This window comes from Sturnus vulgaris, chromosome 2, assembly GCF_052056855.1.
Source record: "Sturnus vulgaris isolate bStuVul1 chromosome 2, bStuVul1.hap1, whole genome shotgun sequence".
Lineage (NCBI taxonomy): Eukaryota > Metazoa > Chordata > Aves > Passeriformes > Sturnidae > Sturnus > Sturnus vulgaris.
In genome coordinates, this window is record NC_142244.1 from 2,164,321 (window position 1) to 2,192,265 (window position 27,945).

The following is a 27,945-nucleotide window of genomic DNA, read 5'->3' on the forward strand; positions in this document are numbered from 1 at the left end:
TTCCAGCTGAGAAAATGTGCTGGGGAGTCTCTCACATGAGAGGATGGTACCGAACAGTGACTGTACTTCCCTCAAAGATTTGATGCCCGAAGTTTACAGCACTACTGCATGCACACATTACAAACAGATATGCCCAGAGCTTTGGTAATAATTTCTCTTTTTACAATACAACTTAGGGAAGAGAGAAGAGAAGAGAAGAGAAGAGAAGAGAAGAGAAGAGAAGAGAAGAGAAGAGAAGAGAAGAGAAGAGAAGAGAAGAGAAGAGAAGAGAAGAGAAGAGAAGAGAAGAGAAGAGAAGAGAAGAGAAGAGAAGAGAAGAGAAGAGAAGAGAAGAGAAGAGAAGAGAAGAGGAGAAAAGAAAAAGAAAAGAAAAAGAAAAAGAAAAAGAAAAAATTACACGTTCCTAGTTCCTACCGTTACTCTGCTACATGTTAATTTATTGCAACCCGCTATCAGTTCAAAAATCTTCAGAGAGATAATATTAGAAGGAAACAAAAATATTAAAAAGCCACAAGTGTACATAATGTACAGCAGTAAAAGAGTAGAAGGACCTTTTACAAGGAAATCCTAATCTGTACCTGCCAATCTTTTAGGAAATGATTTATACACAACATGTCCTTGTACCGCCTTTCCTCATCATTAGAGTAGAAGCAAGCCCATGCCAATTCAAGGAAAAAAGCAAAATAAAATAAATGATCCTGAAAAGTATTTCGTTATGAGGCTTTCTTCTGATGATTTGAGGTGGATCTTTCAAATCAACAAAACTATCTGGATCTTGGTATTTACCCTGGGATTGTTTTCTTAGAGAGTCCTGTCAAAAACCCTAAAATAAGCCATTTCTCCTGTCAAAAACCCTAAAATAAGCCATTTCTCCACAGGCCTCTCTAAACGACACTACTTCTCTCCCTTTCTTCTGCAATAGCAAATTTAGTAGGTGTATTTGAAAAATTATGAATTCAAAAGTGTTCTAACTGAAACGTAAGATTTTAAAAATACTGTTATATAGGATGGTATCTATTTACTATTGTTGGAATACATCAAAGCAAAGTATGATTCTAAAATCTCAAATACAGTGTTTTAAACACCACCCACACAACTTCCATATGCTTAAAGGAAAAAGATTAATGTCCAGCATGTGATTTTTCAAGCACTTCTCTCCTTCCTCCTGCCCTGCTCATGTGTACATGGGATTTTCTCAAACTCCCCAAATGTTGCAACATTATTAAAAAGCAGAAGATATTAAAATAAACCTGGATATGAAGTCTGTATTTCCTGAGCACGAAGAGTACAGCCCTTGTGTAAATCTGCAGAGAAGCAGCTATCCTGGAATGTCAAGTGACACTGCTTCCATTTGAACCAGAGCAGACCACAAGAATGTCTAGGGAAGTAAACATGTACCTGTGTAACTTACAGTGAGCATTTCTGTCTGCAAGAGACTCTCTCAAATGTTGCCAAAAAACACACTATGAAAAGGCCATTACTGTTTCCAGAGCAATCTCAAAAATATTCAAGCAAATACTGACCCAGATAAAACAACATTTTTTTCTAAGTCTGCAGTAAGCAATGTGGATTTTGACTTATTACCACTGTAAAGAGCATTTTCTTAAGACTGTTGTTTCAGTTTTAAGTGAGAGGCCACATGTTTCCACTGCTTCTGAACTGCAAAGTAACTGACATACAGAAGGCTTGAGAAGTTCATTCCCAAGGGAAAAAAGGAATTTTGCCATATCATGCCAGTACAATTGCTGAATAGTGACATCATTTTGAAAAAATACAGATGAATCTATATGAGAACAGAGAAGGTAAAAGAGAGAAAAATCAGCCTTATGAAAGGGAGGAAATATTCCACCAAAAAAAAGTCACTTCCAAAGCTGTGTAACTGGACATTGCTGGAGAGACAGCAAGTTCCTTAAGAGATTCAAGAACTCTGCATTTCCCAAAGTGTCCCCAAAGGGATACATTTCTCTGCATTTTCAAGTCTGATCTTTAACACAGATCCAAAGCACACTCATGCTTTCACACATCCTTTTATCCTTAAAACATTGCCTCTCCTGCTTATCCATGGATAATGTGTTCTCTTGTCTCACAATCTCGTGTGCCAAGTATCAGAACTTTCTTCTATCTTCTGCACACACAATTTTACTTTATTCTTAGCTACCCAGAATAGCTGTGAAGACTGTTCTTTTCCATTTTCTAACCCTGTCTTGCAACTTTCTACTGACGTGCTCTTCTCTATAACATTACTTGTTGTCTTATTCAAACTTTTCATCTTGCATTTGTAGGTAAGAGATTCCTGTCTCACTAGCACCCAGAAAACAATACCTTCTGTCTCTAGCTCAAGTTTAAACAAGTTTATCAATAATGCTACTAATCAGCTGAGGAAGGAACCACACTCCAAAAACCCCGTTTCTGTTCATCTCCTCTTTAAAAGTTCCTCTTGCTAAAACACCTGTCTTGACAGTGATGAGGGCGATGGCACTTGGACCACTGCCTCTTCCGCTTTCACCTATGTCTCTGGCTTCCCTTTACATTTCAGTTCATACTCAGATTTGAAGCTCTTTGGGCCAGGACCAACTTAAGTCTGTATTTTTACACTGTTCAGGCAGTAATAGGGCTCTTGGGCACTATCAGCAGCAAGAACAGAAAATCAAGTAATAAATTAAGGGGATTAAAAAGGTGTTAAAACTTAGCTTATCTGAGGTCTCTTGAACTTGGAAGCATTTAACTGTCAGATAAGTTGTGCATTGTGGTCTGCCTGTTTTACTGCTTCTGCTGTGAACCCAAACCACTGAGGCTCTGTCTGTTCTATCCCGAGCCAAAAAGCACTGACCACAGCAGAACCGCAGCTACTCAAAGTTTAGAATATCAATTTGAAATGCACTATTTAACTGCTACAGAGAAATCAATAACCACATTTTTTTCATAAATTCCAATAAAAAATAAATACATTTCAGGCCTCATCTGCAAAAAAGTACAGGAGCATTAAAATAGTAATGTCATTGATCCCAAAAGTGAAAGAATTTCTAATTCCTCAGCAACTAAAAGGTGGAGGGAAATCAATTTACCTGAAAACAGTAACAGAAATGCTTTAACATTTCTAAAGTTCTACAGTAAAGATTAAAAAGCTTTAAAGTTAAATAAATGGCAGAACTATGGAAAAAATGAAAATCTAAGAATATTGACATTTTGCTGCTGATTCATTCTGCAACATGAAGACAGCCACAAATCACAAGTTCGTGTAACGAATTTCAATAGTTACCAAGCCCTGCATGACTTCTGTAGTTTTCAAATTCAGAAGCTCTGAAAGATCTGTTAAGTCATCTAGCCTACTCTCCTCCTCAGTTTAGGATTGCTCCCTGTGGCATTTTTCACATTTCTACTCAGAAAGAAAAAAACAGTGAAAGATGTAAGGTGCTATTAAAATGAGCAAGAAATCAAGGGAAATTTCATCAAGCACTATACAGTAATAAAATGTTGGTAATGAAGATGCTATCAGATTGTGTTTTACATGCATATTTACAACCCATTGGGGGGGTTTACTAAAGTATCTGTAAACAAATGTAACTGCTTATTACATGCCTTACAATTTCACAGTCAAACTGAACATTACTGTTTAGCTGTACATGTAACTAGCACTTGCTTCAGCACAACTATAATGGTGAACCAGGGGTGAAGATTCACTCCACTAAAACCACTTGCTCCAAACATTGTACTCTAGCAATCACTACAAAATTAGAAAAATCACATCTTCTCGACTTCACCACTTTCCTGCTTTTGACATTATCACGTTCTTTCTTGGTAAAGTTTGTGTCAATTTATTTTTTAGTTCCTTTTCAGTCAGCTCCTTTATATTCTTCAAGAGGCTGTCTTTTTCCACATAGCCTGTGAAAATGCCAGAGACAGCCTATTCCAGGCATTCAGCCTTTGGAATGTTCTCATTCATTCCTGATTTTTGTTTTCAGCAAGCAAATCCAGTCTATTCCCCATTTCCCTGGTATCTTTTCTCTATCAGCTTCCTTGACAAAATCGATACATCAAAATAATCCTGGGCCTTCTACTGAACACTGTTGACTCTCTCACCTACCCCTGATTTGGATACATGTTTTACTTTGTCCTTGCAGAGAAATCAATACCTCCACTTTTCCCTCCTTCTTAGGGTTGGCTATTATCACCCTTCTCCTTCCAGCCAATCAAAATCTCATTATCTCCCACCTTGACTTATCAATTCTCCCTATACACTCCTAAACCCCACATTAGAGTCTCCAGATCCCTTCCAAACATCCTATAACTTCCAAGGTTTCCTGTTCTCCTCTGAAACTGGGCTGATGATTTCCATTATTGATATATCCTGCTGCTCTCATGTAGCATTCTCTCCCAGAAAAGCTTCTCCAACTACTGGCTTTGTCTAGAATTCTTTAGGGGTGTACCAGAAATGTGAAAGCTGAGAAGGTATTCATAGGCCAAGAATATGTGGTTATCTCAGCACTTTGCTCTGAGGGAGCCATTCAAATTGCTTGCTGAGCTCTACACAGTATTTTCACAGAAATCCAAAGAGCAGCTAGATGTACAATCCAATGCTAGAAAGAGCCTAGCCATTTATTTTGCTCATGACTTTGAAGCCACGTGAATTTACACCTGACTAGCTCTAAACACAAAAAGAAAGACTGCAGACTATGACACTTACTAGTAACAGCATAAATGAACTTAGTTGCAGCTGCACAATTTTGCAGCAAGTGTTCAGACAAACAAATGTAACCAACAAAATTAAAAGTTCCCCATTTCCTGAAAAAGAGCAGTGGAAAAAAAAATAGTTCCTTTTTTTTTAAAGTACAAACTGGACTCATGAAAACTGTATGTTTTGGATTTTAGTCCTCAGCAAACAGTAACATGTTGCTTTCTGTAAAAGGAAGTGTAGGTCACATTTTCAGAAACTGAAAGCCAAACAGTCAACTTAAAAATATAAATTAATATTGGTGACCTTCTTGCTATTTAAAATATTTCAAATTAAAAAATAAAAAACATAGCATTCCAGAAAGGAATGAGTGAAAAAAGTTTATTATATAAAAAAGCATCTAATTCATTATGTTTAGAAACGGGAAGGTTTTTATGACACTACTATGTTGAAAAAAATCATTAATTAACCTAATACTTCAAATTCCCTCCTTCCAATCAGATCAAACTGCAATAGAAGCATTTTTTGTACTACAGTTTACCATCAGAAGCCAAAATTAAGTACAACTTACTTTTTATTTACGCTCTAATCTTGAGCAGCGTTAGTCAGTGACCCAAAGCAAGGGGGCTGCTGTTCAGAAACAAGTGAGGGGTCCATGTCTGCCCTATAAAACAGAGATGCAGCCAGGGAACACACAACCACGTTCCTCCCTGTACTCTTTGACTGCACTCCCTAAGGAGAGTTGGGGGTTTCAGAAAGTCCTAGGGGCCTACCATTAGGTGGCCAGGTTAGAGAAAGGTATTATGAGTTGTTTGCAAAACCTTTATGCAGGCTTTGCTTTTAGGGAAGTGATACCAGCATATTTGCAAACTAATTTGTCACAACAGGCCCATTGTAAAGGATGTGGCTTACAGGCATATCTGCCATACATTTCTAAAAGGATTAGAAAATAATTAATGTTTAAAAAGCTTCAGGCATTTTGTTTAACTGAGAGATTAAACATAATGCCAAACAGACTTTTTTCTCATCTGTTTGACATACATGCTGCTACATGTTTTATAGTTACTTTTGCACAATTAACTAAACCTGAGATAATGGCAAGGTTGCCAAGGACAGATCTACTGTTCCTGGCTTATAAGACAAGCAAGAAAACCAGCTTCACTTTATTAGAGAAGAGCTGGGAACACCAGTAAGAGTGCTTATTTACTTGATCTGAAGAGAGGCATCTGACCAGAAATAACTCAAAAACATTTACAGCCTATACTACAAAACCAAAGATACAGATGTTTAACTGGATGTCACCAAACTGCCTTGATTCTTACGCATTTTAGATGCACTGATGTTTTAGGCAAAAAGCCAACAAAACCTAAACATCTAGTAACCCTTCCTAAAAAAACAACCAAAAAAAACCCCCAAAGACAGAAAAAACCCTATCAAAGTACACAGGGGAGAACAGAGAAGACCAGAGGGTTTGTACTGAAGGTTAATATTTAAAGTTGCATTCTATGCAGAAGTCTGCCTAAGCAGGAAAAACACAAAGCCTAGAAAAAGCATGGCAAGAGGTCTTAAAAGGGGCCATGAAAGGTTTTAGAAATAAGAGCTCCAGCAGATGAATCAGAAGAGATAAGAGTTAAGTGTGCACATGAAAAAGACAAGGGTAGAGCTGAGTTGCTCAGATGAAGCAAAGCAGTTGAAAGATTCTCCTTACCAACCTTCTTCTGACATGAACTTACCAGTCTGTCAGTATTGTACGTTGTATACTAATAAGTATAGTATCCCACCATCTGATACCTCAAATACCTATCTACTGTGTTATCTTCCAATGGAAATTGGCAGGACTGGACCATTGGAAGGAAACTTGGAAGGAAATCTCTTGAAACTCACACAGATGTTAGAAGTCAGTCGAGAATCCCAAAAAGGAACAGCACAGAGAATAAGGGAGCTGAGGAAACTGGTTCAGATGAAATGATAGAAAGAAACAGCAGCTTGCAGAGGAGATCTGTAAATTCCAGTGACAGAAATGCAATTTGCTATTAAGGAATCTGCTAACGGTCATTCAAGGACAGAGCCCAATAGGAAAAGAGAAGTGCCACAAGGAAATTTAAATTCTGAGAGTTCCTAAGCAAAGGGGAAAAAGATAGGAAGAAAAATAGCAACACTGAACAAACATGATCATTAGTCATTTATCAAAGATCCTGTTTTTCTTTTCTTGACTGACATGTTTTTTAAAAGCCTTGTCTTATAGAGAGCCCTATATGTCACTTAAGTTAATCCTTCAGAAAACTTTACTGAACTTTGCAAGTTATTTTGAAAATCATATTCACATTAAAATGGGTAACACAGAACACAGTAAATTCCTTCTTTCTAACAAAACAGAGGACAGATATAGCAACTTCATCACACTCTAACATTACTTACACGGGAAAGAAATTACCAGAAAACACTACCATGAACCCAGAAAGGGGAAAGCTGACAGTGAGTGTGTTTAGACTAACAAAAAAAACATAGAAGTGAAACTTGTAAATTCACACTGAACAGAACTGATTTGCAAAAGTGCCAACCTATTACGCTGGTATTCTAAAAAAAAAAAGACGATTTTAAAGAGCTGTTTATGCTCAGAAGATGCAACAGATTGTTGAAGAAATTGTTCTGCCTACATTGTGCAAGGTGCCAGAGCTGATGACCATAACTGCTCTGTTATAATGAAAAATACACCAATCTACTGCCTCTGGCATTCCTCTTATGTCACTGTCACACTTATGAACATTCCACATGAGAAAGTGAACAAGCTGCACATCTTCTATTACCTTATATGTGTATCAAAATGGATTTTTTTCCCCAGAAACAAATTAAAAATCTCACATATCCCTACTTTTACATTTTCACTATTGCATTTCCTATATGGATTAAGTCACATATCTACACTTCACACACTTCATTCCACCAAATACTGCAGTAGTTAGAAAGTTAAAGGTGAGATAAGGAAACATACTGTCCATGAAACGACTATCAAATTCCTAATTCAGACTTTAGAGTTTTTGTTTGTAGAATATACATTTTTAATATGAAATGACATGATTTGCCATATATTTTGTGAAAGCAACGTACTATCTTTACCCTATAACAGAACAAATACATTTCTTACAGTAAGACTGAACTTAAGTACCCTTGATAGAACCACCTTTGAGCAACTTACAGCATTGGAAAAAAATACCCGCTTACAATGAACTCAGCAATTTCAGCTAATTTAAAGACTTAGATGAGAAATTATCTTCAAAACGCCCACCAACTCTTATCTGTATTTTTGAAAAGTTCATTTTTTTATGCTTATGATTGGAAAGAATTGAGGATTTTACAAAAGTTACTTACTTATCTCCGAAGAATTTTCTCCAGAAATCTGCAGCATCGGCTTTGGTGATGCGAAAGTTATCACCCTGGAATTGTCCATTTGGAAAAATAGCCTTGATTTCTGCTAACATGTGGCTGAAGATGAGAGACAGCTTTGTAAGGTTTCTCCTGCAGATAGAATAGGAAAAAAAACCCACATCAAATCCTTTGAATTTAATAAATTTAATCAATCTTTCAGTATTTCATGTATCCTGTATATTTGTGTGATAATCACTGTGTGACACAAGAAAAACACTGAGCTTTCAAGTGAAAACACAAGGAAATACAAATCAGTCGTTTGTGTTTCCATGGACTTCTAAGGACATGAGTCTCCATGAATATAAAACCACTTTTTGGCAGCAGAACAAATCTGAGTTCTCAACTGCATATTCAGATACATTTCTCGTGCACTACACTTGTGTCTTTCTATTTCATTTAGTCATTGCAGAAGCAAAAATTTATACTAATTAGCTCATACATTTAAAAAATACCCCAATGAACAAAGTAAACCGAAAAACTACCCCACACTCAAAAATCTAAAATTATAGTTTTGTATGTGACAACAAACCTGTTTCAGTCCGGTTCTAGAAATATAAACACAGCACAGAACTAAATTTACTCCTTTTTCCTATGATAGTTTTATTATTTTCATTCTTTTCAGCTTTCTTTTACTTTACCTACTTCTTATTCTCCTTTCAAAGGCTCTCCAGTTAAAACTTGCTTTCACTAGCACATTACAAACAAAAAACTAACTTGTTTTAAACAAAAAACCAAAAAACCAAACCAAAACAAAAAATGAAACAAAAAACCCCTAAGCTTCTTTGCTATCATCTCATTTCCATATGTTATCCAGGCTTGTATCAGTTACTCAAAAATTACTTAGCTTTTGGCATAGAAATCTCATCTAGTATAGTGCAAAGAATAAAGAATCCTAAAATGCAAATAATTCTTTTGTATGGGAAAGATCTGTGAGAAATGGTGAGGAGAGGAGAAAAGAAAGAAGTAAACTTTATGAGAGCTCATGCCTGGAGATTCCTTGATACTCCCTGCAGTAAAAAAAGGGCCATTTCCCAAGCTAATATACAAAATAGAGGAGATCAAGCAGAATCTGATGAAGAATTTGTATTCTTGTGAATTCTAATGGAGTATTTTAATGTGTTAGAAGTGTCCTATCTATGTCAAGCCCATTCAGCTTTAACCACCTCAGCTACTACTTAAAAATTACTCAAGCAATTTAATGAAAAACACTAAAATGTTTATCAATTATATAATTTATTGACTGCTTAAAGACAGTATTTTAAATAAATTCAAACTTATTCATAAGTTCCTTGCGACATGGAAATATTAAGATAGATATTTATTTTAGTTGAAAGTATTTCCTGGTGTCTTCCTAAAAGAACACTCAGTTTGGCACCGAGGTGGTAATTATTTCAACTACATTTGTGAACTTTTTTAAATAGAGATTTCTGTGAAAGCTATGATGCAGATATAGGTTCTACTACCAAGAAAATGATGATAAAGTTGTTGTGAAAACCTAAGTAATTTAAAACAAACAAAGTAATTCCCAATGAATACACTCTCCCCTCAAGATTAAGAATGGCTATAGGGCTAAGTCATTCAGAGTCTTCTAATTCCTTCAGTAAAATCAGATGTCTGTAATTATGATGCTCAATAGTTCCTTGCTATCCCCCTTTCTATTTCCTTTGTATCTTAATTACACACGTGTTCTTTATTATTTTACTCCTCAGAACTCAAGCCTGATGCAGAGGAGCAAGCAACAGCTTTTTTTTCATGTGGCTTCCTCGGTCTGCCCTAGACCCCAGAATAAACAGGCAGCTTTCTATACTCGGGACAGATGGGAACACGACTCGGTGTAAGTCTGAGCAGAGCAGCACAATCAGTGTCCTACATTAGTGTGCTGTGCTGCAGGGGCTCTTCTCAGGTACAAATTCACCTAGTGAGCTTGCTGGATCCACTGAGCTCTCCTGAGGCAGTGAAGTAAGGGATGGAGTCTCACAGAGGTGCCATCTGGGACACTTCCATGCCCGGGGCCAGCCTGGTCCTATCCTCCAGAGGCAACACCTGCTGGGCACAGCTGCACAGGACATGGCCAGAACCAGCAGCTGCTAGGATGTGGGCAGTAAATGCACAGGAGACACACGCACCCAAATGGCTGTATCTAAATCACAAAGCCTCTTCCTTCCCCCTTAGAACAGCACTAAGTGCACCAGGACACTTTTGTTCCAATGTACAAAATCGCAAGGGAAGGAGAAAAGTAAAATTATTTTTTGTTTGCATTTGTATAAACAGAAAAAAATATTTTAACATATGAGACAGCTTCTTTTTATCTGATGGCAAAGTTAAAACCTGAAACCAGTAAGAAGCTTCTCTATGCTTGAATATATATCACAGTATGTACAAATACCAAGAGATGGCAAATGCCTGGTAATTTTATATGCAGGATATCTGCTTTTTTCTTTAATTTTGATTCTTACTCTATGAGACCATTCTCTCTTTCGTATCAAAAAGCCATGATAAGTCATGTCTCAATTTTTCACTTACATATTTTTTTTTAGAGCAGCAAAGCACACACTGCACCATTTTTGCTCAGATATGCTTATGTGATACTAGATCTCAGTACCTTCTTGAGGCAGATGTACAAAGGTCGCCGATTTCAGAAATTGTTTCAACAATTATGGTGCAGAGATGATGTCACCGGGTGGGCCAACGACTCTCCCTCTCTGGGCATTTCACTTGCCTGAAGATGTCTAACCATTTTAGCAATGTACTTTTCCTGTCTTGGAGAGGGCTTTCCCAGGACACCTCAAGAAGCACATACTCCACTTTATCAGACCTGGAAGTCTGTGTAGATGCATTTTTCAACTTAGGATGACTCCCTTCTTTCCCCCATATGAAGGATGGAGCAGCGGCAAAAATTTTTCATCTTAATTTCCATTCATAATTTTAAGACAAGGTACTTAAGTCTTATTCATTTGAAAAAACGATTAAAACCATCAAGTTTTATCAATTTGGCGAATAATTCTCAGATTGAACAGTTCTTTGGCTTCCATGAGCCCCTATTTTAGGTCTCATTGCCACCATGAGACTCTAAAGAAACCAGTCTGCATCTCTTGCAGTAACAAAGGCTTTCTTCTCCTGGTCACAGCAAAGACTGATGTAGTGGCAAAGGGACAATTGCACTGGCAGCCCAGTGGAGCAGAAGAGCTGAACAGATAGAGACATGCTCCAGAGACCCTTTGACTCACTGGGTTCCAGCAGGGGAGATATCCTAAGGGATCACATTGGAGCTACAGCTCAAAATAAATAACACCATCCAAATTATACAGAAACAGTGGTTTTAATGCCTCAGCACCGAGCCTTCAGAGTTTAAAATTATAATATACTTTCACTGGCAACTTGAGGCCAGTTAGAGGTGGAACTTTCCTTAGCTGTGGAACAGAGCACAGACACTGTATCTCTGCAGAGAAGGGATTTCATGCTGATGAGAAAAACCTTAGCTTTCTGCTTTATAGAAAAAGTGAACCAAGAAGATCATTCTCCAGTATATAACAGTTATTGTGGTAAAATATAACAATATTTTCATACTAAATGATGTTATATCAACTACATTTTTTGTAATGCACAGTGTAGGTCTCGTCCATATTACTTGCAACCTACTCAACACCTCCTAGCTGATGTTTTTCCTATAATTCAAGCTTAAATTTTTCTACCTTCCTCTCACCAAGTCAAACAAATGCCATACAGGTCAAATCCCTTGGAGAACTTGATTTCTGAAGTACCACTTTGTCAGTCATAGTCTATGATTTGTTGCCAAACATTTTTGCACATGACAGATCTAATGAAGAAAGAACATGGTCTGAATCAACCCTGGAACACCTAAGATATAAACATTAGAAACTGAATTTTTATTTTGTATAAACTTGTGAAGATCTACTGAATCAGTAAGCATCTTTTGGTTAATCAGAAAGATGTGGGTTTTTTTAATTTCAAAATTAATCTGTCTTTTGAAGTTATACCTCATCAGCAAGATTTCTAAATAGAGCAAAGCCTGAAGACAAGAATTTTGGGTTGGTTTTTTTTTTTTTCACTTCTCAGCAAATTACTATATTCTGAATCCATTTTCTCTTCAACTGTCAGGAGTGGGGTCAGACTGGAGAATACAGCAAAGATTTAATAACTTTTTAAATACTTATTAAATACCAGTCATATTAAACGTGAAAACAGGGCTTGATAATGGAGATACTACAACATCCCAGCCAAACCAAAAGAGCAGCAGCAGCTGAGTAGTAGGAGGTCTGAAGCAGTCCTACCCTCCTGGGTCTACTGAAAAATGAAGTAAAGCATGATCAGCATGCAATAACACAGATAGTTTTTGGCTGTGTCAACATTGTAACCACTGTATGAAGTTAATTTTAGTTGCTGCAAGGCAGTATAGTCCAGCAGACAGGACTGGACAGAAAATTAGGCAGTGTCACCTCCTTTCTGCCACTGGCCTGAATTATGAGGTGGAAGGAATACCGGAGTTCTGCATTTACTGCCTGTGTACATGGATGAAGAGAGCAAAATGCTACGAGAGCTCCAAATTTGGAGAATCTGTGCATAAAGGCACAAAGCAAAGCATGCATCTGCGCCCTGGTCCTTCATAATTACTGGATGTCAGAGACAATAACCAAGACAAAATCATTTTAACTATACATACTTGTTACTCCTACAAAAACCTGAACATGTTTATATCTACCTACATACTACATGTATATATAATTTTTACTTTCATGCCTACATATTATTATGCCCATGAAAAAATGTATTTTCCTTTTACAACTACAAATATTTATGAAAAAAAAACCCACTCTGGAAGAATGCATATCTCTGTAGTTATTCATGACATTCTGAAAATTAGGTTATTGCTGGATTTCCTTCTTCATTGCATTTAGTAAGTGTTTAATCTTTCTGCATGCACATTGATACACTTTGTCAAACAATCACCTGCAATACACCAACTTTCCAAGCTCATAATATATAACTGAATTACCCGGTACAGAAAAGTCTTTAGAGTTAGAATAAAATCTGTTTGGCAACTAAGAATATTTTCCAGAGAGATCTTTCACAAAAGTACACCAAATTACTCTTAAATAACAGTTAATTCCGCCATGATCATAATATAGAATAATCATACAAACACAGCTCTCTTAGCTGGCAAAACTGCAAATCATAACTGCATAAGACCTAAGATGAAAGAAAGTTTGAAATATGAATTTCATAAGGTGAATTGTTTATTTTGACTTCTAAAAATCCATCCGCTCCAAATATTAAAGCCTCAAAATCCAAAGCATATGTACAGAGCTCATTTCACTTAATTAGTTCTATTCAAAACAGATTCCTGATCCATATGCTCGACTGCGGTAAAACACAAGAATTCTACAAAATACATGTTACTAATCCAAAGGAACAGAAGAGTCTTGTGATTCAGGTACAAAAGAGGGAAATGAAGACCCGTGTTCTGAGGTGTCACTCCACTCTCCCAGAGTTCAGAATTTACGTTTTGTGACTCAGATTTCCATTGTGTGAAAAAAGCTCTTTATAAATTATTTCCCATTTTTATTTTGCCACCATGAGGACAATCACAGCTGCTCATAAAATCCCTTGATAAATAACACCTCTGCCATTAGCTACCGGTAAGTGACTAAATAGGAATGCACTAAATCCAGGACAAAATACAGAAGAGACAAAAATCTGAAGAAATATGTGAATTTTTGAAGATCTCCAGAAGACGTAAGAACAAGACTAAAAATTATACATGCTGATAGGGGTTCACTCTTGATAATCCAGTATAACTCTGACTCATTCACCCCCCTTCCTCTTACAGAACTTCCCTTTTCAGAGACAGGAAACACAGGAAAAAGAATTAGCAAAAAAACCCACAACAAAAAAAATCCTCCCCCCAACCCCCAAAACAATAACACTCCCACAAAACCCAAAAAAAACCCCAACCAAACAAAAACAAACCTCTCCCCAGCACTTCATTTTTAGAAGTCTACAGGTGTAGAATGTAGTCAGACAATCTTAACAATGGAGCATGCCTTAACACTTCAGAGGAAGCAAAGGAAACAAAAGGTTCCTGTCAACACGCTTGCAGAGAGAAAAAATGCTTACCATCATATTTGGCAATCAGATCAACTCTGCTTCTGTGCAGATTATTTTTAATAGCTGTATAAGGACAGAGTATTGTTCAGAGACCAAAGTATATGAACCTATTCTTGGGATGAAATGTCCCTCAGACCAAGAATAATCATGAGCTCTATTTCCTACTTGTGCCACTGACTCATGGAAGGAGCACATAAAACTAAACTTTCATGTGTTGTAGTATTCTTCACCTGTAAGCTGCCCACAAACAAAATCTAAAAACCTGCCTTAAACACAGCAAGATTCAGCCAATAACTAAAGCTATCATATATTAAGCATAAAAAAAACCAAGTATGAAATTGTAAGAAACTAACTGGAGGCAACTATTACATTTCTTTGAGTCCTGGAGGAGCTGGGTTTATTTCAAGTATGAAAGCAGCATCCTTCCTTGAATGGCTCTTCATCAACCTCTTTATGAAAGATACAAGGAATATGGCACAAGCCTGTGCTATTCACAATGGATACCGAAAAGAAGAAATGGCAGACTTTGGATTGGGCAAGGATGACTGGGAAAGCAAAAAGCTGATTCCAATGTCACCTTGAATTTTCCTCTATCTTTTTCTTTGCTTAGAAATCATTTTACATTGATACACCAAATTTCGCCAGCAGTGTGGTTCTTTGTATTTTAAAAAACATATCAAAATGGAAGAAAGCAACACTTGAAGAATTCAAAATTTCATTTCATCTTCTGAAATTGCTTATCAGCTGCCATTGCTTTTATAGCAATTTTATAGGTATTTACTGATCAATTTATACAAAAACAGAGATTAACTTAATGTACAACAGCTTAGTTAAGAAAGTTTAATATAAACACAAAGGAAGGAAGAAGGCCAGAGTTATTGCCAATCTGTAACACTCTACAAACTGACAAGTCTCTCTACTCACTGCAGTTTCATTTGTGAACGGGCATGTCACTGTGCCATCAACATCTCTTCAGCAAAGTTCTATCCAAGGATTATGTTTGCTTTTTTCTAAAAAAATGCTCCATACAGCAGCAACCATGAACAGCTCTTGTCAGCTGGGCTTTAGGCTTTACAGTCCAAGTTTTGAAAATCTCATTACTTCCAGTTCTGTCCAAGGGGCATTTAGCCACACAGATAAACGTCTCAAGGCACTCCTAAACCATTTTAATTTCTTTCCTCACTAGTCCTCTGGTACATGAGGTAACAAATATAATCATGAAATAAAAACCTAAGGAGTGCTGGCAGGAGTAAGAAGCAACAAAGAGAACATAGTCTGCATAAAGCAAAACGTGAGTCATCCAAAATTAAGAGGTGTGTTGACAAGCTAAAGATTTAATAATTTTGCCCATAATTATTATCTCTAATTACTTATGCAGAAGGATAGAGGTTACAAATAAAAATTCTCTAGAGAATGCTACTCTGAAAGAAATTTGTATAAAACTAATCTGAATACTTACAAGAGCAAACACTTTGTGAAGGATAGTCAATCCTATAACATCTTAAGTAGCAACATAAACTAAGAGCTAACAGACTTATTGATTTTACTAGCAAGACTTTCAATGGACCTACTAGATCATCCTTACAAAATGCATGATATAACATCCTTAACATAACACATACAGAGATTTAAAAACAGAGCTGGACCCTGGCTATTTTGTTCTATTTGCTACTTCGTAACAATCAGGTGCTTTTGCACTGTGGTTTCACTCATCAGTATCAACATGTTATTCAAGCAGTGTTTGCTTCCTCCATCCTCCTCCCATAGACATCTTTGTCTACAATGGTCCAGTATTATTTAACTGAACGCTGACCTAAGTCTAAAGCCTAATATCTGTATGTACAAATGAAACTGAAGTAGTCACAGAATTCCCCAGGAACAACAGTAACTTAGTAACTCAGTCTTTGAAAAGCTGAATTAATTCACTGAACACACAAATACATAAAACTTGTTAAAAACATGAATGAATTAATGTGAAACAGAGAAGTCTGAATTAGCATCCTTTCACCATCTTCCAAAGACTTCAAGTGGAAGAGATATTCAAAACATCACATGGCCAAAATAGGCCAAGTCTTAAAGACAGAGGTGTGGTTGGTATAATTTTTTAGTACCTGATTAGGCCAGTAAACACCTTGAATTACATTGCAAAGTCAGGTCACTACTATTATTCATACTTTCCATCTGCTGGAAGTGTAACTGATGCTACCAAAGGGTGCTAATATTTCCCCATATAACCACCTTCCTCGTAGTTCTTGTAAGGATCACTTAGTTTGAAGATGCTTTGCATCATGGATAGAGGACATCTGTGCTGGGCCAAGCAAAGCTGTGTGCAAGAAGACACCCTTCTACATGGACCAATTCAAGTGACTCCAGAAGGGGTAAGAGGCTGAATTTGGCACAAATCCTGCCACAGCCAACACAGCAGCCAAAGGCCAGGGATGGCACAAGGAGACACTGCTATGGCTAAATGCTTATTCCCTGACAGCAACCATGCATGAGCAAAGGAAAGTGGTTTAGCTCTGTATTATGCCTCATCTAATTTGCTGTCTTGCAAAAACTCAGGAAACTTAGTGGTTCTGAGGTGCTAATACCAACAAAGCATGTGTGTCATGCAGCATCCTGAGCAATTCTCTTCCTGTGCAGGTCTGCCTCCCATCTGACCAGCAAACTGATTATGCTTCACTTCTCTACTTTGCAGAGCTGATTTTCCACACAGAACTAGTCCACAACAAGTACTCAGGCTTCTTCTTCCAGGGCTTTTTATTCATATTATTATCTCACCTTAAAACATGCTGTTATGCTGTTTTCTAAGCAAAATAAACTAAAAAGAGATTCATGAGCATTCTTAGTGACAGGCAAAAAGTACTTTAAATTCAAAACCTACCCAATTTTGCAACAGTATAATTTTTTTTATGAAAACAAATCTTTCTGATTGCTACAAAGAGAACCCAAAATTTTTCAGGCCGACTGTTCATCACACTAAATGACTGTGGAAAAAATCTTGTGACACAATTTTGCCATTTCTGAAAGAAAGACTGGTAAATGCTTCTTTCTGACTTAGGGACTTCTGGCAAACTAATATCCATATGCATCTTTTCCCATTTATATAGTTCTCAAGTACCTAAATCCATTTTTTGTATTTAACAGGAAATGGCCCTTGGGTCATATGTGCCTCCCAGTAGTCTTTGTGAGACTGACACAGGTTTGGCTAAATAATAAAACTGAGGGAAATCTTATCCAGGAGGGCCCCAAAACAAAATTCAAAATTCTCAGATCTGAATTCTGAGCTCATGGTATTTGACTAAACCTATGAAACACTTGCAGACAAAATCTAAGTTTGAGCTAGCCTGCAGCTATGAGGCACAACTTTAATTCTTACATAGGGAGCTTTTAACACCAAAGAGGATAGAATAAGAAAATTATTCCCCATTTCTCTCAGCAAAGCCCACAATGAACTCAGAAAGATGAGTTGTTTGATTCAAGAGCAAAGAAGAGAGAAGCTAGAGAAGGGAGATGGAAAGAAATAGATGGCAATACTGTACTCAGAGAAACTTTATTTACAAGGTATGATAATGCAGAGCAGCATAGGAAAGCCCATGAGAAAAAAACAACACTTTCACAGAAAAGTTTGACCAGCATGAAAAATTAAACTATAAGGAGATGTATTAAACAACAGGAAAAAATATATCTCTGCTATCTAATGAGCATCTCTCCTATGCATTCAGGCCTAGACAGGCAACAGAGCCACGGTGTAAAAAAAATCTCATACTGTATTTAGAGACAACCAAAATGTACAAATCCAAAGGGGATCAACCATGGCTACACACAGAATCTTATTCCTGACAATTATTTTGAGATCTCACCTATTCAGTTATGATTTTGTTTTTATCTGTTCGAGTTGTAAGAAGTACAGTAGTATTCTTACTAATCAGATCTTCTAATGCAGGTAAGGGATCTAAAGAGAAGTTTTAAAATAACATCCACTTTCTTGCATTAGGAATGTATAGAAGTATTAAGACTGCTGTATTTTTAAAATTGCTGTAACCTGTGCTTAGTACCTGCTGTGTCACACATGATTTCCAATGAGTGCAAGCCAACAAGTTGTCCCAGCATTCCTAAGAGCCTGGCCAAAAAGGAATTTTCCTGGCGAAGCTGCGTCTGACACTTGATCAAGAGAGAATACCGAGCTGCACATTTTGCCCTAGAATTCAACTTTAGAAAAAGTCTTTGGATTTTACTTTTTGAGCCTCTTGTGCATCATCACAAATATTTATATGTTCTGTGGCACTGATAGGAGCCTCTCATCAGAAGCAGAATTGTTTTACAAAAACTAACCCTCTCTTCATGCTATGGAGCTTCCTGTCAAAAGTTTCATCATTAAATGAGTGGAACAACTACCCAACTTTACACTTTGTTTTTTCACAGACCTTCAAATACATAAGAATTTTGACCCTAAGCCCTGAAATCAGATTCCATGTGAGCAGACGCTGTCATTACAGCATTCTAAGCATTGTCACTAAACCATTCTAAGAGTATTTTAGACCACATGGAAACATGTTATTTATTCAAAATGGAAATCCAAGTGAGAGCTACATAACCTATCAAAATATAATAATCAGCCTTCAAACCACATCAAGTTATTGAATTTCTATCAAACATATAATAAAAATTTCCATTTCCTCAGATGCACTCTAATCAAATCCACCTGAAATCATTCACTGAGAATGATTTAAACATTACTTAGAGCTGAGATGCAGCTATTTTGCAACATTCAGGTAACAGAAATCTATGTCCCATAGCTAAGCAGTGTCACACAAATGGCACAAAAATACACCAAGTAAGCTATATGAAGTACTGAAACTGTATGTGGGTCTCAGAATAATCACTGGGGTTTTATTTACTGAAAGACCGTAAAGTGACTTTCACTGAGAGAAGAAAACTGCCATTTCTGGCCAAAACAGTAAAGAACCCTATTCCCTTTCACATACACCCTGAGGCACTCAGTCACCTGTCCTCCTGCATATGAGGAGCACGTCTAAAGCATTTAAATCCAGATACATTGCTGCCACATTGCATTAGGAACTTTATCTGCTCCTAGCAGGGAGAGAAAAATCAAATCCTTGGTTCCAAAATGCCGCTTGAAATGATGCTATACGTACTTACTTACTTGAGGATCAGGTCAGTGTGTACCCAACAGGATAGCTAGGAATAATCTGGCATCAACAGAACACACAGCAGATCTCAGTCAAAGTCTAAGCGATTTTATAGTAAGATGTGTGATTTCACACTAATTAGAAAAAAGTAGAACTGGCTGAAATATTTGCATCAGTAACTTGGAGAGTAAAAGCAGGCACTAAAACCCACAAGGATATAGCTAGACAGACAGGTGTGTTTTCCACGTAAACAGACACAGAAATCTTTGCCTTCAGGAAGTACTGATATCAAATCTCCAAACAGAAGCTGTCCATACAATACAAATCAAAAGCAAGCATTTTAGTTCTTCACTCTTTATCTCCCATGAAAAGGAAGAGAATAGAATAAGAAAAGATTGAGAAGTTATTTGCAAAAAATTACTTTCCTTTTTTTAGTGTAAAGTACAATAATCAATGAAGAAATGCATACCCCGATCTGCTTTTTTTTTTTTTTTTAATATGAAGCTATTCAAAGGCTGTAAGGCTGACAGATAACTGCAAATAGCTGCAGACTGACTGCACAATAAAAATGGCAGATGAAGTTCAATATACATGAAGGCATAATGTATTTGAACAAAAAACCTTGACCCCATGTAGAAAATGGCAGGCTCTGATCTGTCTATTGTCACTCAGAAGCAAAATTTTCAATTATGATATGTAATTCCATGAAAATATATATTCAATGCTCATCAGCAATAAAATCCCACATCAAGTATTATGAATTATTAGCAAAAGAAGGGAGGAAAACCACAGAAAATATAATTATGCCACCACGAAGAAACACAGTCGCCTATTATCAAACCAGATATATAAGAGATACACTGAAAGACAAGTGAGGTTACTAAAGGTAAGAAATGGCTGCAAACTGAGGAGGAACTGGTGGGGACTCTTCACGTTGGATCAGTAATCACAGAGGAACTCTGACAGAGATCTACAAATTGCAAGCGACATAAGGAAGATGGATGAGGACTGACAGTAAACAGAACATTTAGTGAAGGTGACAGGAAGCAAGTTCAAAAAACCCCTGATCCACAGAAGCTGTTGCCTAAGGATACTGAGGAGGCAAGTTTAAATAGGTTTGAGGGGAAGCTGGGAAAACACCAGGAAGAGCTGCTTCAGCGAAGGTTACTAGAGTAACAAAGCACAACAGATTCAGGAAATCCCTTCGCTAAAAACGGCCAAATGCTGAGAGTACTAGGGAAACATACTAAATGATACATGATTGCCCCATTTCTTCTTCCTTCGGTATCTCCTTATTCTCACCACTGAAAACAAGAATTGCTCTAATGATTCAAGATCAGCTTCTGTCATAAAAACAACATAGAGTACTTAAGAGCTAAAGCACATGGTTCATAGGCTACCCCCAAAGCTCTTAAGTTCGCTTGTTTCACTCATACAATTTGACTGCACAGAACTTCTATTATCTGATCGCTCATAAATTAATTTTGGATGCCTTGGTGAATGGAAGCATCCTACTGTTGACAATCATTCTTTTTCACTCCCATAACTGAGATGAAGAAGCTGAAGTTGCCCACATCACAGCCTGTATCATGAGTGTGGCTAGATGTTTCACCAGGAGAGTGGCCTGGCAACACCAGGAAAGGGCAGGAGGTGGAACAGCACTGCATGAAGCAAAGATTGGGAGAAGTAACAGGGTTGATCAGGAGCAGAGCCCTGCTCTGTGCTTTAAAATGAGAGCTGCAACAAGAACTAGAAGGGTACTTGCCAACACTGGAGAGGTGAGCAGTGTTAAGAGGGCTGGTGGTAAAATTGAATCACAGATGTCTTCCAAGATAATCAACTCCAACAGTGAAAGCCAAGTAAGATAGCATTCCTAAAATTAGATGAAGGGGCTCACAGAGGGCAAGTGTCCAAAGAGAAAAGGTTACTACACCACAGCTGCAGTGGAAAATTCCAAATTCTGAGCACCAGTGTGAAAATCTCTATGTTCTACTTATTGCTAAATTTTATCACATGCAGGTCATTAAAACAATACACATGAATAGAATCACAACTGGACGCAAAATTCACTAAAATTCCTTCTGGTAAAAATAATTTTTAAGGCATGAAGGTTCCAGGAGTCACACCCTAAGAGTTTACTCCCCTGAGACAACACTTGTACAGTTTTGCCTAGCAAGACAGTTCACTTTGCTACTTGCAAAAGTAAACACTTTATGCAATTATGGATTCCTGGAACAATCCATCAGTCTCTGAAAACAAATTGCTTTGAAACAGGAATGTAAACTCAAAGACAATACTGTTCTTCTCTCAAACACCGAAGCATTCCAGCTCTTGCTACCAAATCAAGTAAGAAAAGGAGACAGAAATTCAAACGAACAAAAATCTCTGGATACTAAGACATCCAGCTGCAAATTTCTAATTACTCTTTTTTTCACGAATCATCCTTAAACTCACTGCAGTAAATATCCTCACCATCTGAAAATACTTATATAAAGATTATATGAAATTATACTATCTTTAGTGTGGTTTAGTTTGTGGACCCAACACTCCAATTTCTCGAATTACTTTAATGTTGTAGCTAAATTAAATATATAAATATGCTCTTGAGAGCCATCATGCTAAAATATTCACAGTCAAAACCATATTCCCACTCCTGTTTTTTCAGATCAGCCATCTTGGGATAGGAAAGGAGCATTAACTACCAAAGTACACCATGTCTTTTATTACCCTTTGATACTTTGAATAATGAGACATTTTAGACGTTTAGATCTGAAGGGAAACAGAACTGGAAAAATAAAATTGCATTCCTTCCACCTGTGGGATGCTCAGAGCACCCAGCTACCACGGCAGGTAACCTGCTGGGGTTTGGCACAGTTTGAAATACCCTTGATGAAAAGCTTCACTCGGTGTGGTGTATTTGGCACTGGAAATCCTTTCATCTATATCAGGAGTTTTCATCCCACGTAAGAGACATCTGACATGAAGTGGATGACAAATCCTATTCCTGTAATAAGCCATATCTGAGCTACTATAAGATATACTTGTGATCAATAGCTATTGTTGGCTCTTACAGTCAAACAAATTACAAAGCCTCTATCCTCTAGTGACTGAAAAAGGATCATTACCAAAAAAAGAACTATTACAGCTAACTAGACGAGAGAATACTGGCGCAGTATTGCTTGCGCAGCAAACTTGAAAAACCTCTCAATCTGCATCAGCAAAAAGAGTTCTTGAAAAGTTTTTGTGCCCCAAGTCCCCACACAGCTTGTCCTGTCCCTGGACAGCTTCCCAGAAAAAGCAAGATCCTGTACACCAGTTTCCACCAGAAGTCCCACAGTATTCCTTCACTCCTCCTATTCCCTAATGGCTAAAAGTAAATTTTTCATCTGGCTCCCAGAGAAGAGAAAGGAAAGACTGTGAGAGACAGGCAGGAAGGGGGAAAGAGAGAAGGCAAAGGCCGAATAGCTATCCTGGAGCTTCTTGCTTCCCACCCACCAAGCCACATTCCACAGCCCCACAAGGGAGAGACCCCTCTTTAGTACAGAAGATAAAGTAGTGTCTGACATGGAGCATTCTCTTACAGAATGTGCATCCATGGAAAAGACTGACGCAAACCATGAAATATCCAGTGTGTTGCATTAATGCGCTCATACCAGTCTAAAGCCCACTGGTAAACATTTAGGAAGAGAAAGAACCTTACTCTATGTTAATATCCTGAATACAGAAATTCCCCAAGACTTCTCCTGAGAGCTTGAGGATTAAAAGGCCGGGCTAGTATGTCATAGTGACTCATTGCTTAAATCCAGAATATTAAAAGATAAGCTAGCCAGAAGAAACTTTACTTTTGCCATAAGTGATGTTAATTAAAAGGTCAAGAGATCTAGAGAAGGTATTGAGAGAAAAAACCACAGAAGGAGGAAGTGAGCACGACATTAAAAAACCTATTTTTAAAAGTTGGGGATTAAAGGAGGATAAAATAAAACCCTTTGAAAGCTGAAAATGAGAAAATGATGAAAAGGTAGAAATGAAAAGTGCAAAATTTATGTCTGTAATTCTTCCTTCAGAACTTTATAGTCCACATTTTCCTCCAGGTTTAGTCACCTTAATTGCACATATGATTCACAGCAGGCTTACTTGCTAGTAACAGAAGATTCATGATTAAGAAGGCACAGTAAGTTTTGATTTCAATAGCTAAGACCTCAATATATCTGAAAAAATTATTTCAGTCAAAATGCACAAATATGTGAAGAATAACTCTCAATTTGATTTTTCCATTTCTTGCTTTCTCTACAGTCTGGCTGCAAAGAGTCTGGTAATAACAGCAACAATGTACTAACACTGAGCAGTTCATCAACTTTTCACACTGGCTGTACATAACTCTCTTAGGAGAATATGAAAGTTATTTCTTTCCAAAAGCAAGCCCTTAGTATGTGTTAGGAACAATCTAAATAATTTTGGATTCGGACAGAGCTAGGCTAGAATTTGCAACATTACTCAAAGAATCACAGCTGTGGAAATAAGGAAATGTTTTTAAAGTACTTAATTCTGAAGAGTCTGCTTTAGCTTCCTTTAAATGTTTTTAACAGTATGTTTAAGGAAAATGGCACAGGGACAACATAGCTTCTTTTGGAAGAAAGGGCAATGCTAAATAAATAATTTCTTATCTAAACTCTCAGCTCATTTAATGGTAAATTTGAATGATGATGAAGCTATAGGAACGTGTTCAAAGAGGGGAGATTGTTTTTCCTGCCGGCCAAAGTTGAGCCCTCAACTACAAAGTTTAATCAGTCAAAATGGAGAACATTAACACTGCAGAGGATCTCTGAAACAGCCATGACCCTCTGGGCAGGTGCTGGGAGGTCACAGACATTCTGCTGCAGGCTGGGGATTTGAGTCTGTCATGTGCTGTTCCAGCTTTCCACACTTGTGCCTGTGCAAATTAAGCACCTACAAGTGTAAAACAGCAACTCCAGCTCTGTACAGCTGCAAGTAAGTACAGAGGTGCTGCTTCCCTGTGGCTCAGGGCCAACATGTTCAATGCCATGATCCTATAGCACCATTTCATCCTCATACAACTCACAGTCAGCTCCTCTACAATGGATATTTAAACACAACATTATTTTTATCATCAAGGCCAGTGGCAGAAGGAGAGAGCAAGAGATCCTGGAAGCATTCAGTAAAAACATCCACTCCACTTGTACATGGGAAACCTGAGCTTTCAAGCTGTACTGAAGTAATTTTCACGTTCAATCCACAGAACTCAGTGGATCCTGCTGTAAACAAGTCTTGGCTGAAAACCATGTTCATCCCACTACAAATCTGGTGCTACATTCAGAGAATAGATGGCCTAAATTCTACCTAGCTTTCTGAGTGCTTATTTTTGAAAATTCCTGAAAGGAAGGCCCACTGAGAAGCTACAACAACATTAAAAAAACAAAAACAAAAACAAAAAAAACCACACCAAAAAAAAACCCCCAAAACCCAGCACTAAATGCCTTTGGATCTAAAACTATGCTTTTTCTACAGGTAATAGGATTGTCATAGAAAAATATCTCCCTTGACTTAAAAAATTATAAAATCATATACATTTATGTTTCCTTTCAAGAATTATTACATCACAGCACATTTTAATATAGTCTTTGACTTTTTACTGCCTAGATGTATCCTATCTCACAAACCTAAGAACTGCAAATATATCCACTCAGGATAAACCAGAAATTTAGCTCTGCTTGCTCGACAACTTTCTCTTTAAAACAAACCCAGACTAATATTTTTGTCTCAAATTTAAAGATTTAAAAAAGCTTTGGATCAAAGAGTTGTCAGATAAACACTAGAAAGAAGCATTTATAAAACTTGACTTAGGGTTGACAGCATTCTGTGACATCGTAAAGTTGAGACCTTTCAACCTGCAAATTCAGGAAAATCCTGAGATAATTGAGACACAGAAGATAAATCACCATGCGACTTGCTGTTACAGGGCTTACAAACACCAATATGTGTCACTGAAGGCAAATCACTCAGAATTTCTCAGACTGCAAGGACTCACTCCCACGCCCAGAACTTAAAGTGACGCTACTTTAATCGGAACCACAAGATCTCTAAGTTCATCAGTTTAAGCATTAAGGGACAAACACTTCATCTCCAAAATTAAGAGATGTGTCTTAGATCCATGAGTTAATTTGCATTAGTTACTGTATTATAAATTCCTAATTCAAACAGAGATCTCTAATTTTATGAGCTGAACTATGAGGCAACCTCAGGCAAGGGTTATGCTGATTTTGTCTGACAAACAACTTCACTGCAGGTACCCTGCCTCTGCCAGTTTTATGCGAAGCAAATATCTCACAACAGCTTTCCATCAGCTCATCAGCATCTCCCACCATCTCTCAATAGCAAAGCTATCTATATAGATTCAAACAAAAACCAGAAACTCTCTTTTCATAGAGGACTACAGCCTGCAGCACCCAGCACTATTAACTAAAATCTTGCTCCTGTCATATAACAGGGATTTAAAAAAGAGGTTACAAGAAGTATTATTCCACAATTTGTTATCTGTCTTCTGACAACAAGTAACAAATCCTTGTCCTAATTATTAGTCCTGAACTACTGACTTTTATAATGATTACCTTCCATTATAATACACTGAAAGTGTAACAAGGTCCCTCTAAGGATAGTAACAGGAAAGCTGAAAACCAAGACCAAAAATATTTTCTCAACTGAAGAATTCCTCATCCAAAGCTTCACTATTCATACAGGTTTCCTGGGATTAGTTTTCTCCATGTCTGAAAAAGTTTCAGCTTGTGGTGAGGGGAAAGGTATGGCTTCCTGAAACAGTTTCAGAATAAGTGTTTGTTCTGGAATACCTTTGGGGCACTTACCACCCCTTGCACACCATCATTCACCCTCTGGAGACAGCACAGCTTGGCAAAACATTACTCCAACAGAGAACAAAAGACATGGTATTAGTTATCCTTCATTACACAGGACAAGGTGATCCTTTTATTACAAAATTCATACAAACCATAATACCAAGAACATATGCGATGTATGATGGGATTTAATTGAAACCCGTGTCATAAAAACAGCCGCTGTTTCTGCATGGTAAATGTCACATTAGCACATTACCTAACAAAAATAACATTCTCTTCTATTCCTAATTTTATATTATCTGCATAGTCTACCACATTCACCTCTGCCCTTTGGTATTTTCTTTAGATTACTTGCATTAATTTTAACATTTATTCAGCTGACTTGAAAGGTATTTTTCAGCTACAAGTAGGAGTGAGTAACTATCAGCTATCTATATATAACTAATAAGCTAGTTTTGTCCTGTATGCCTTTTGGTACCAAAGGGCATTGAGATACACATACATGTGAAAATATGTATATATTTATATATAATCAGCCATTAGCTTAAAAGGTGGTGCTGGGTTAACGGTGAACTTGATGACCTTAGAAGTTTCTTGCAACCTAAACCATTCTGTGTTTCTGTGATAGAACAGCAGGCCACTTCCCCTCCAACACTGTAAACCAAAGTGAAGTGGACATGTTTCTTAAACGTCTCAGACTCCAGTCATATTTTGAGTGTTGCCCCCAGTCCCACACCTGCTTTCATGCTCTCAGTTGTAATTAAGACTTCTAAGGTGCATATCACAATCAGACACCAATAATACATTTACACACCTTGCATCAGACACGTTGTTCCCTCAGGAACTTCCCCTCAAGCTTTCCCTTGCACTAACCATAAATAATTCTCATGCTCTGTGCAGCCAAAGCACCTCAAAGAAAAGGCAGGATCAGGCAGCACATGCATTGCTGCTGCTGCTGCCTGCCTCAAACAGGGTCTCAGCTTGGGCAGTGCTCCTCAGAAAGGGAGAACAACCCATTCCAGTTAAGCCCTCAACTCAGCACAGTCTTGGCTGCTTCTTTCACAAAAGACCATTATTATGTCAATAGCTTAACTAAGGGGTTCATGAACCTCTGTGCAGCAACACGTGGCAGGACAGTAAGAATTTGTTTTAACTAGGGTGTTAAAATGAACAGTTTGAACCATCTTTGCCATATTCTACAGCAGATACGTGGCCAATGTTTGCTTCCCCAATTGTAAGAGAAAGTGAAGGTAAAGACGTGTTTTTAACAAGAGTTCAGAAGCCCTGACTAGACACTGGCTTGTGTGCATTTCCTTGTAATAGGAAATAAAACAGGGCCAGGCCACAAGCACTCCTAGCTGCAGGCAGGTGCCTTGCCATGATTGTCCCAGCCCCTCCAGACTTCTGCCACACAACTCGGGTGCCATTTGGGTGACACCTCCCATGGGAGACCATTCCCAGCAGACCCAGTGGATCAGCTCTCCCTGTCTTTAGGGGAAGGCATGTCCTACAAGGATATGCCATACCACACCATGAGCCCTAGGGATCACACAATGAGCACAGGCTCGTTTTATTAACGAACACAAAAATGGCCATCAGTGTTAGAATGGAAATCTAGGGTGAGTTGGTCACCAGGGATCTAACTCAAGAACATTCTTAAGGCTCACAGACAACAGTGAAACTCAGCCACTGTGTAAGT

The 27,945-nt window shown here is 37.6% G+C and overlaps 1 protein-coding gene across 2 annotated transcripts in view; it reads right to left on the minus strand.

Annotated features, from left to right (window-relative positions):
* CBLB (Cbl proto-oncogene B) overlaps window positions 1–27,945 on the minus strand; it is a 127,826-nt gene that overhangs the window by 51,336 nt on the left and 48,545 nt on the right. For both annotated transcript variants that reach the window (XM_014889718.2, XM_014889719.2), the window contains exon 4: window positions 8,042–8,188. In XM_014889718.2, the coding sequence (XP_014745204.2) occupies window positions 8,042–8,188 (147 nt within the window). The remainder of the gene's footprint in view (window positions 1–8,041; window positions 8,189–27,945) is intronic.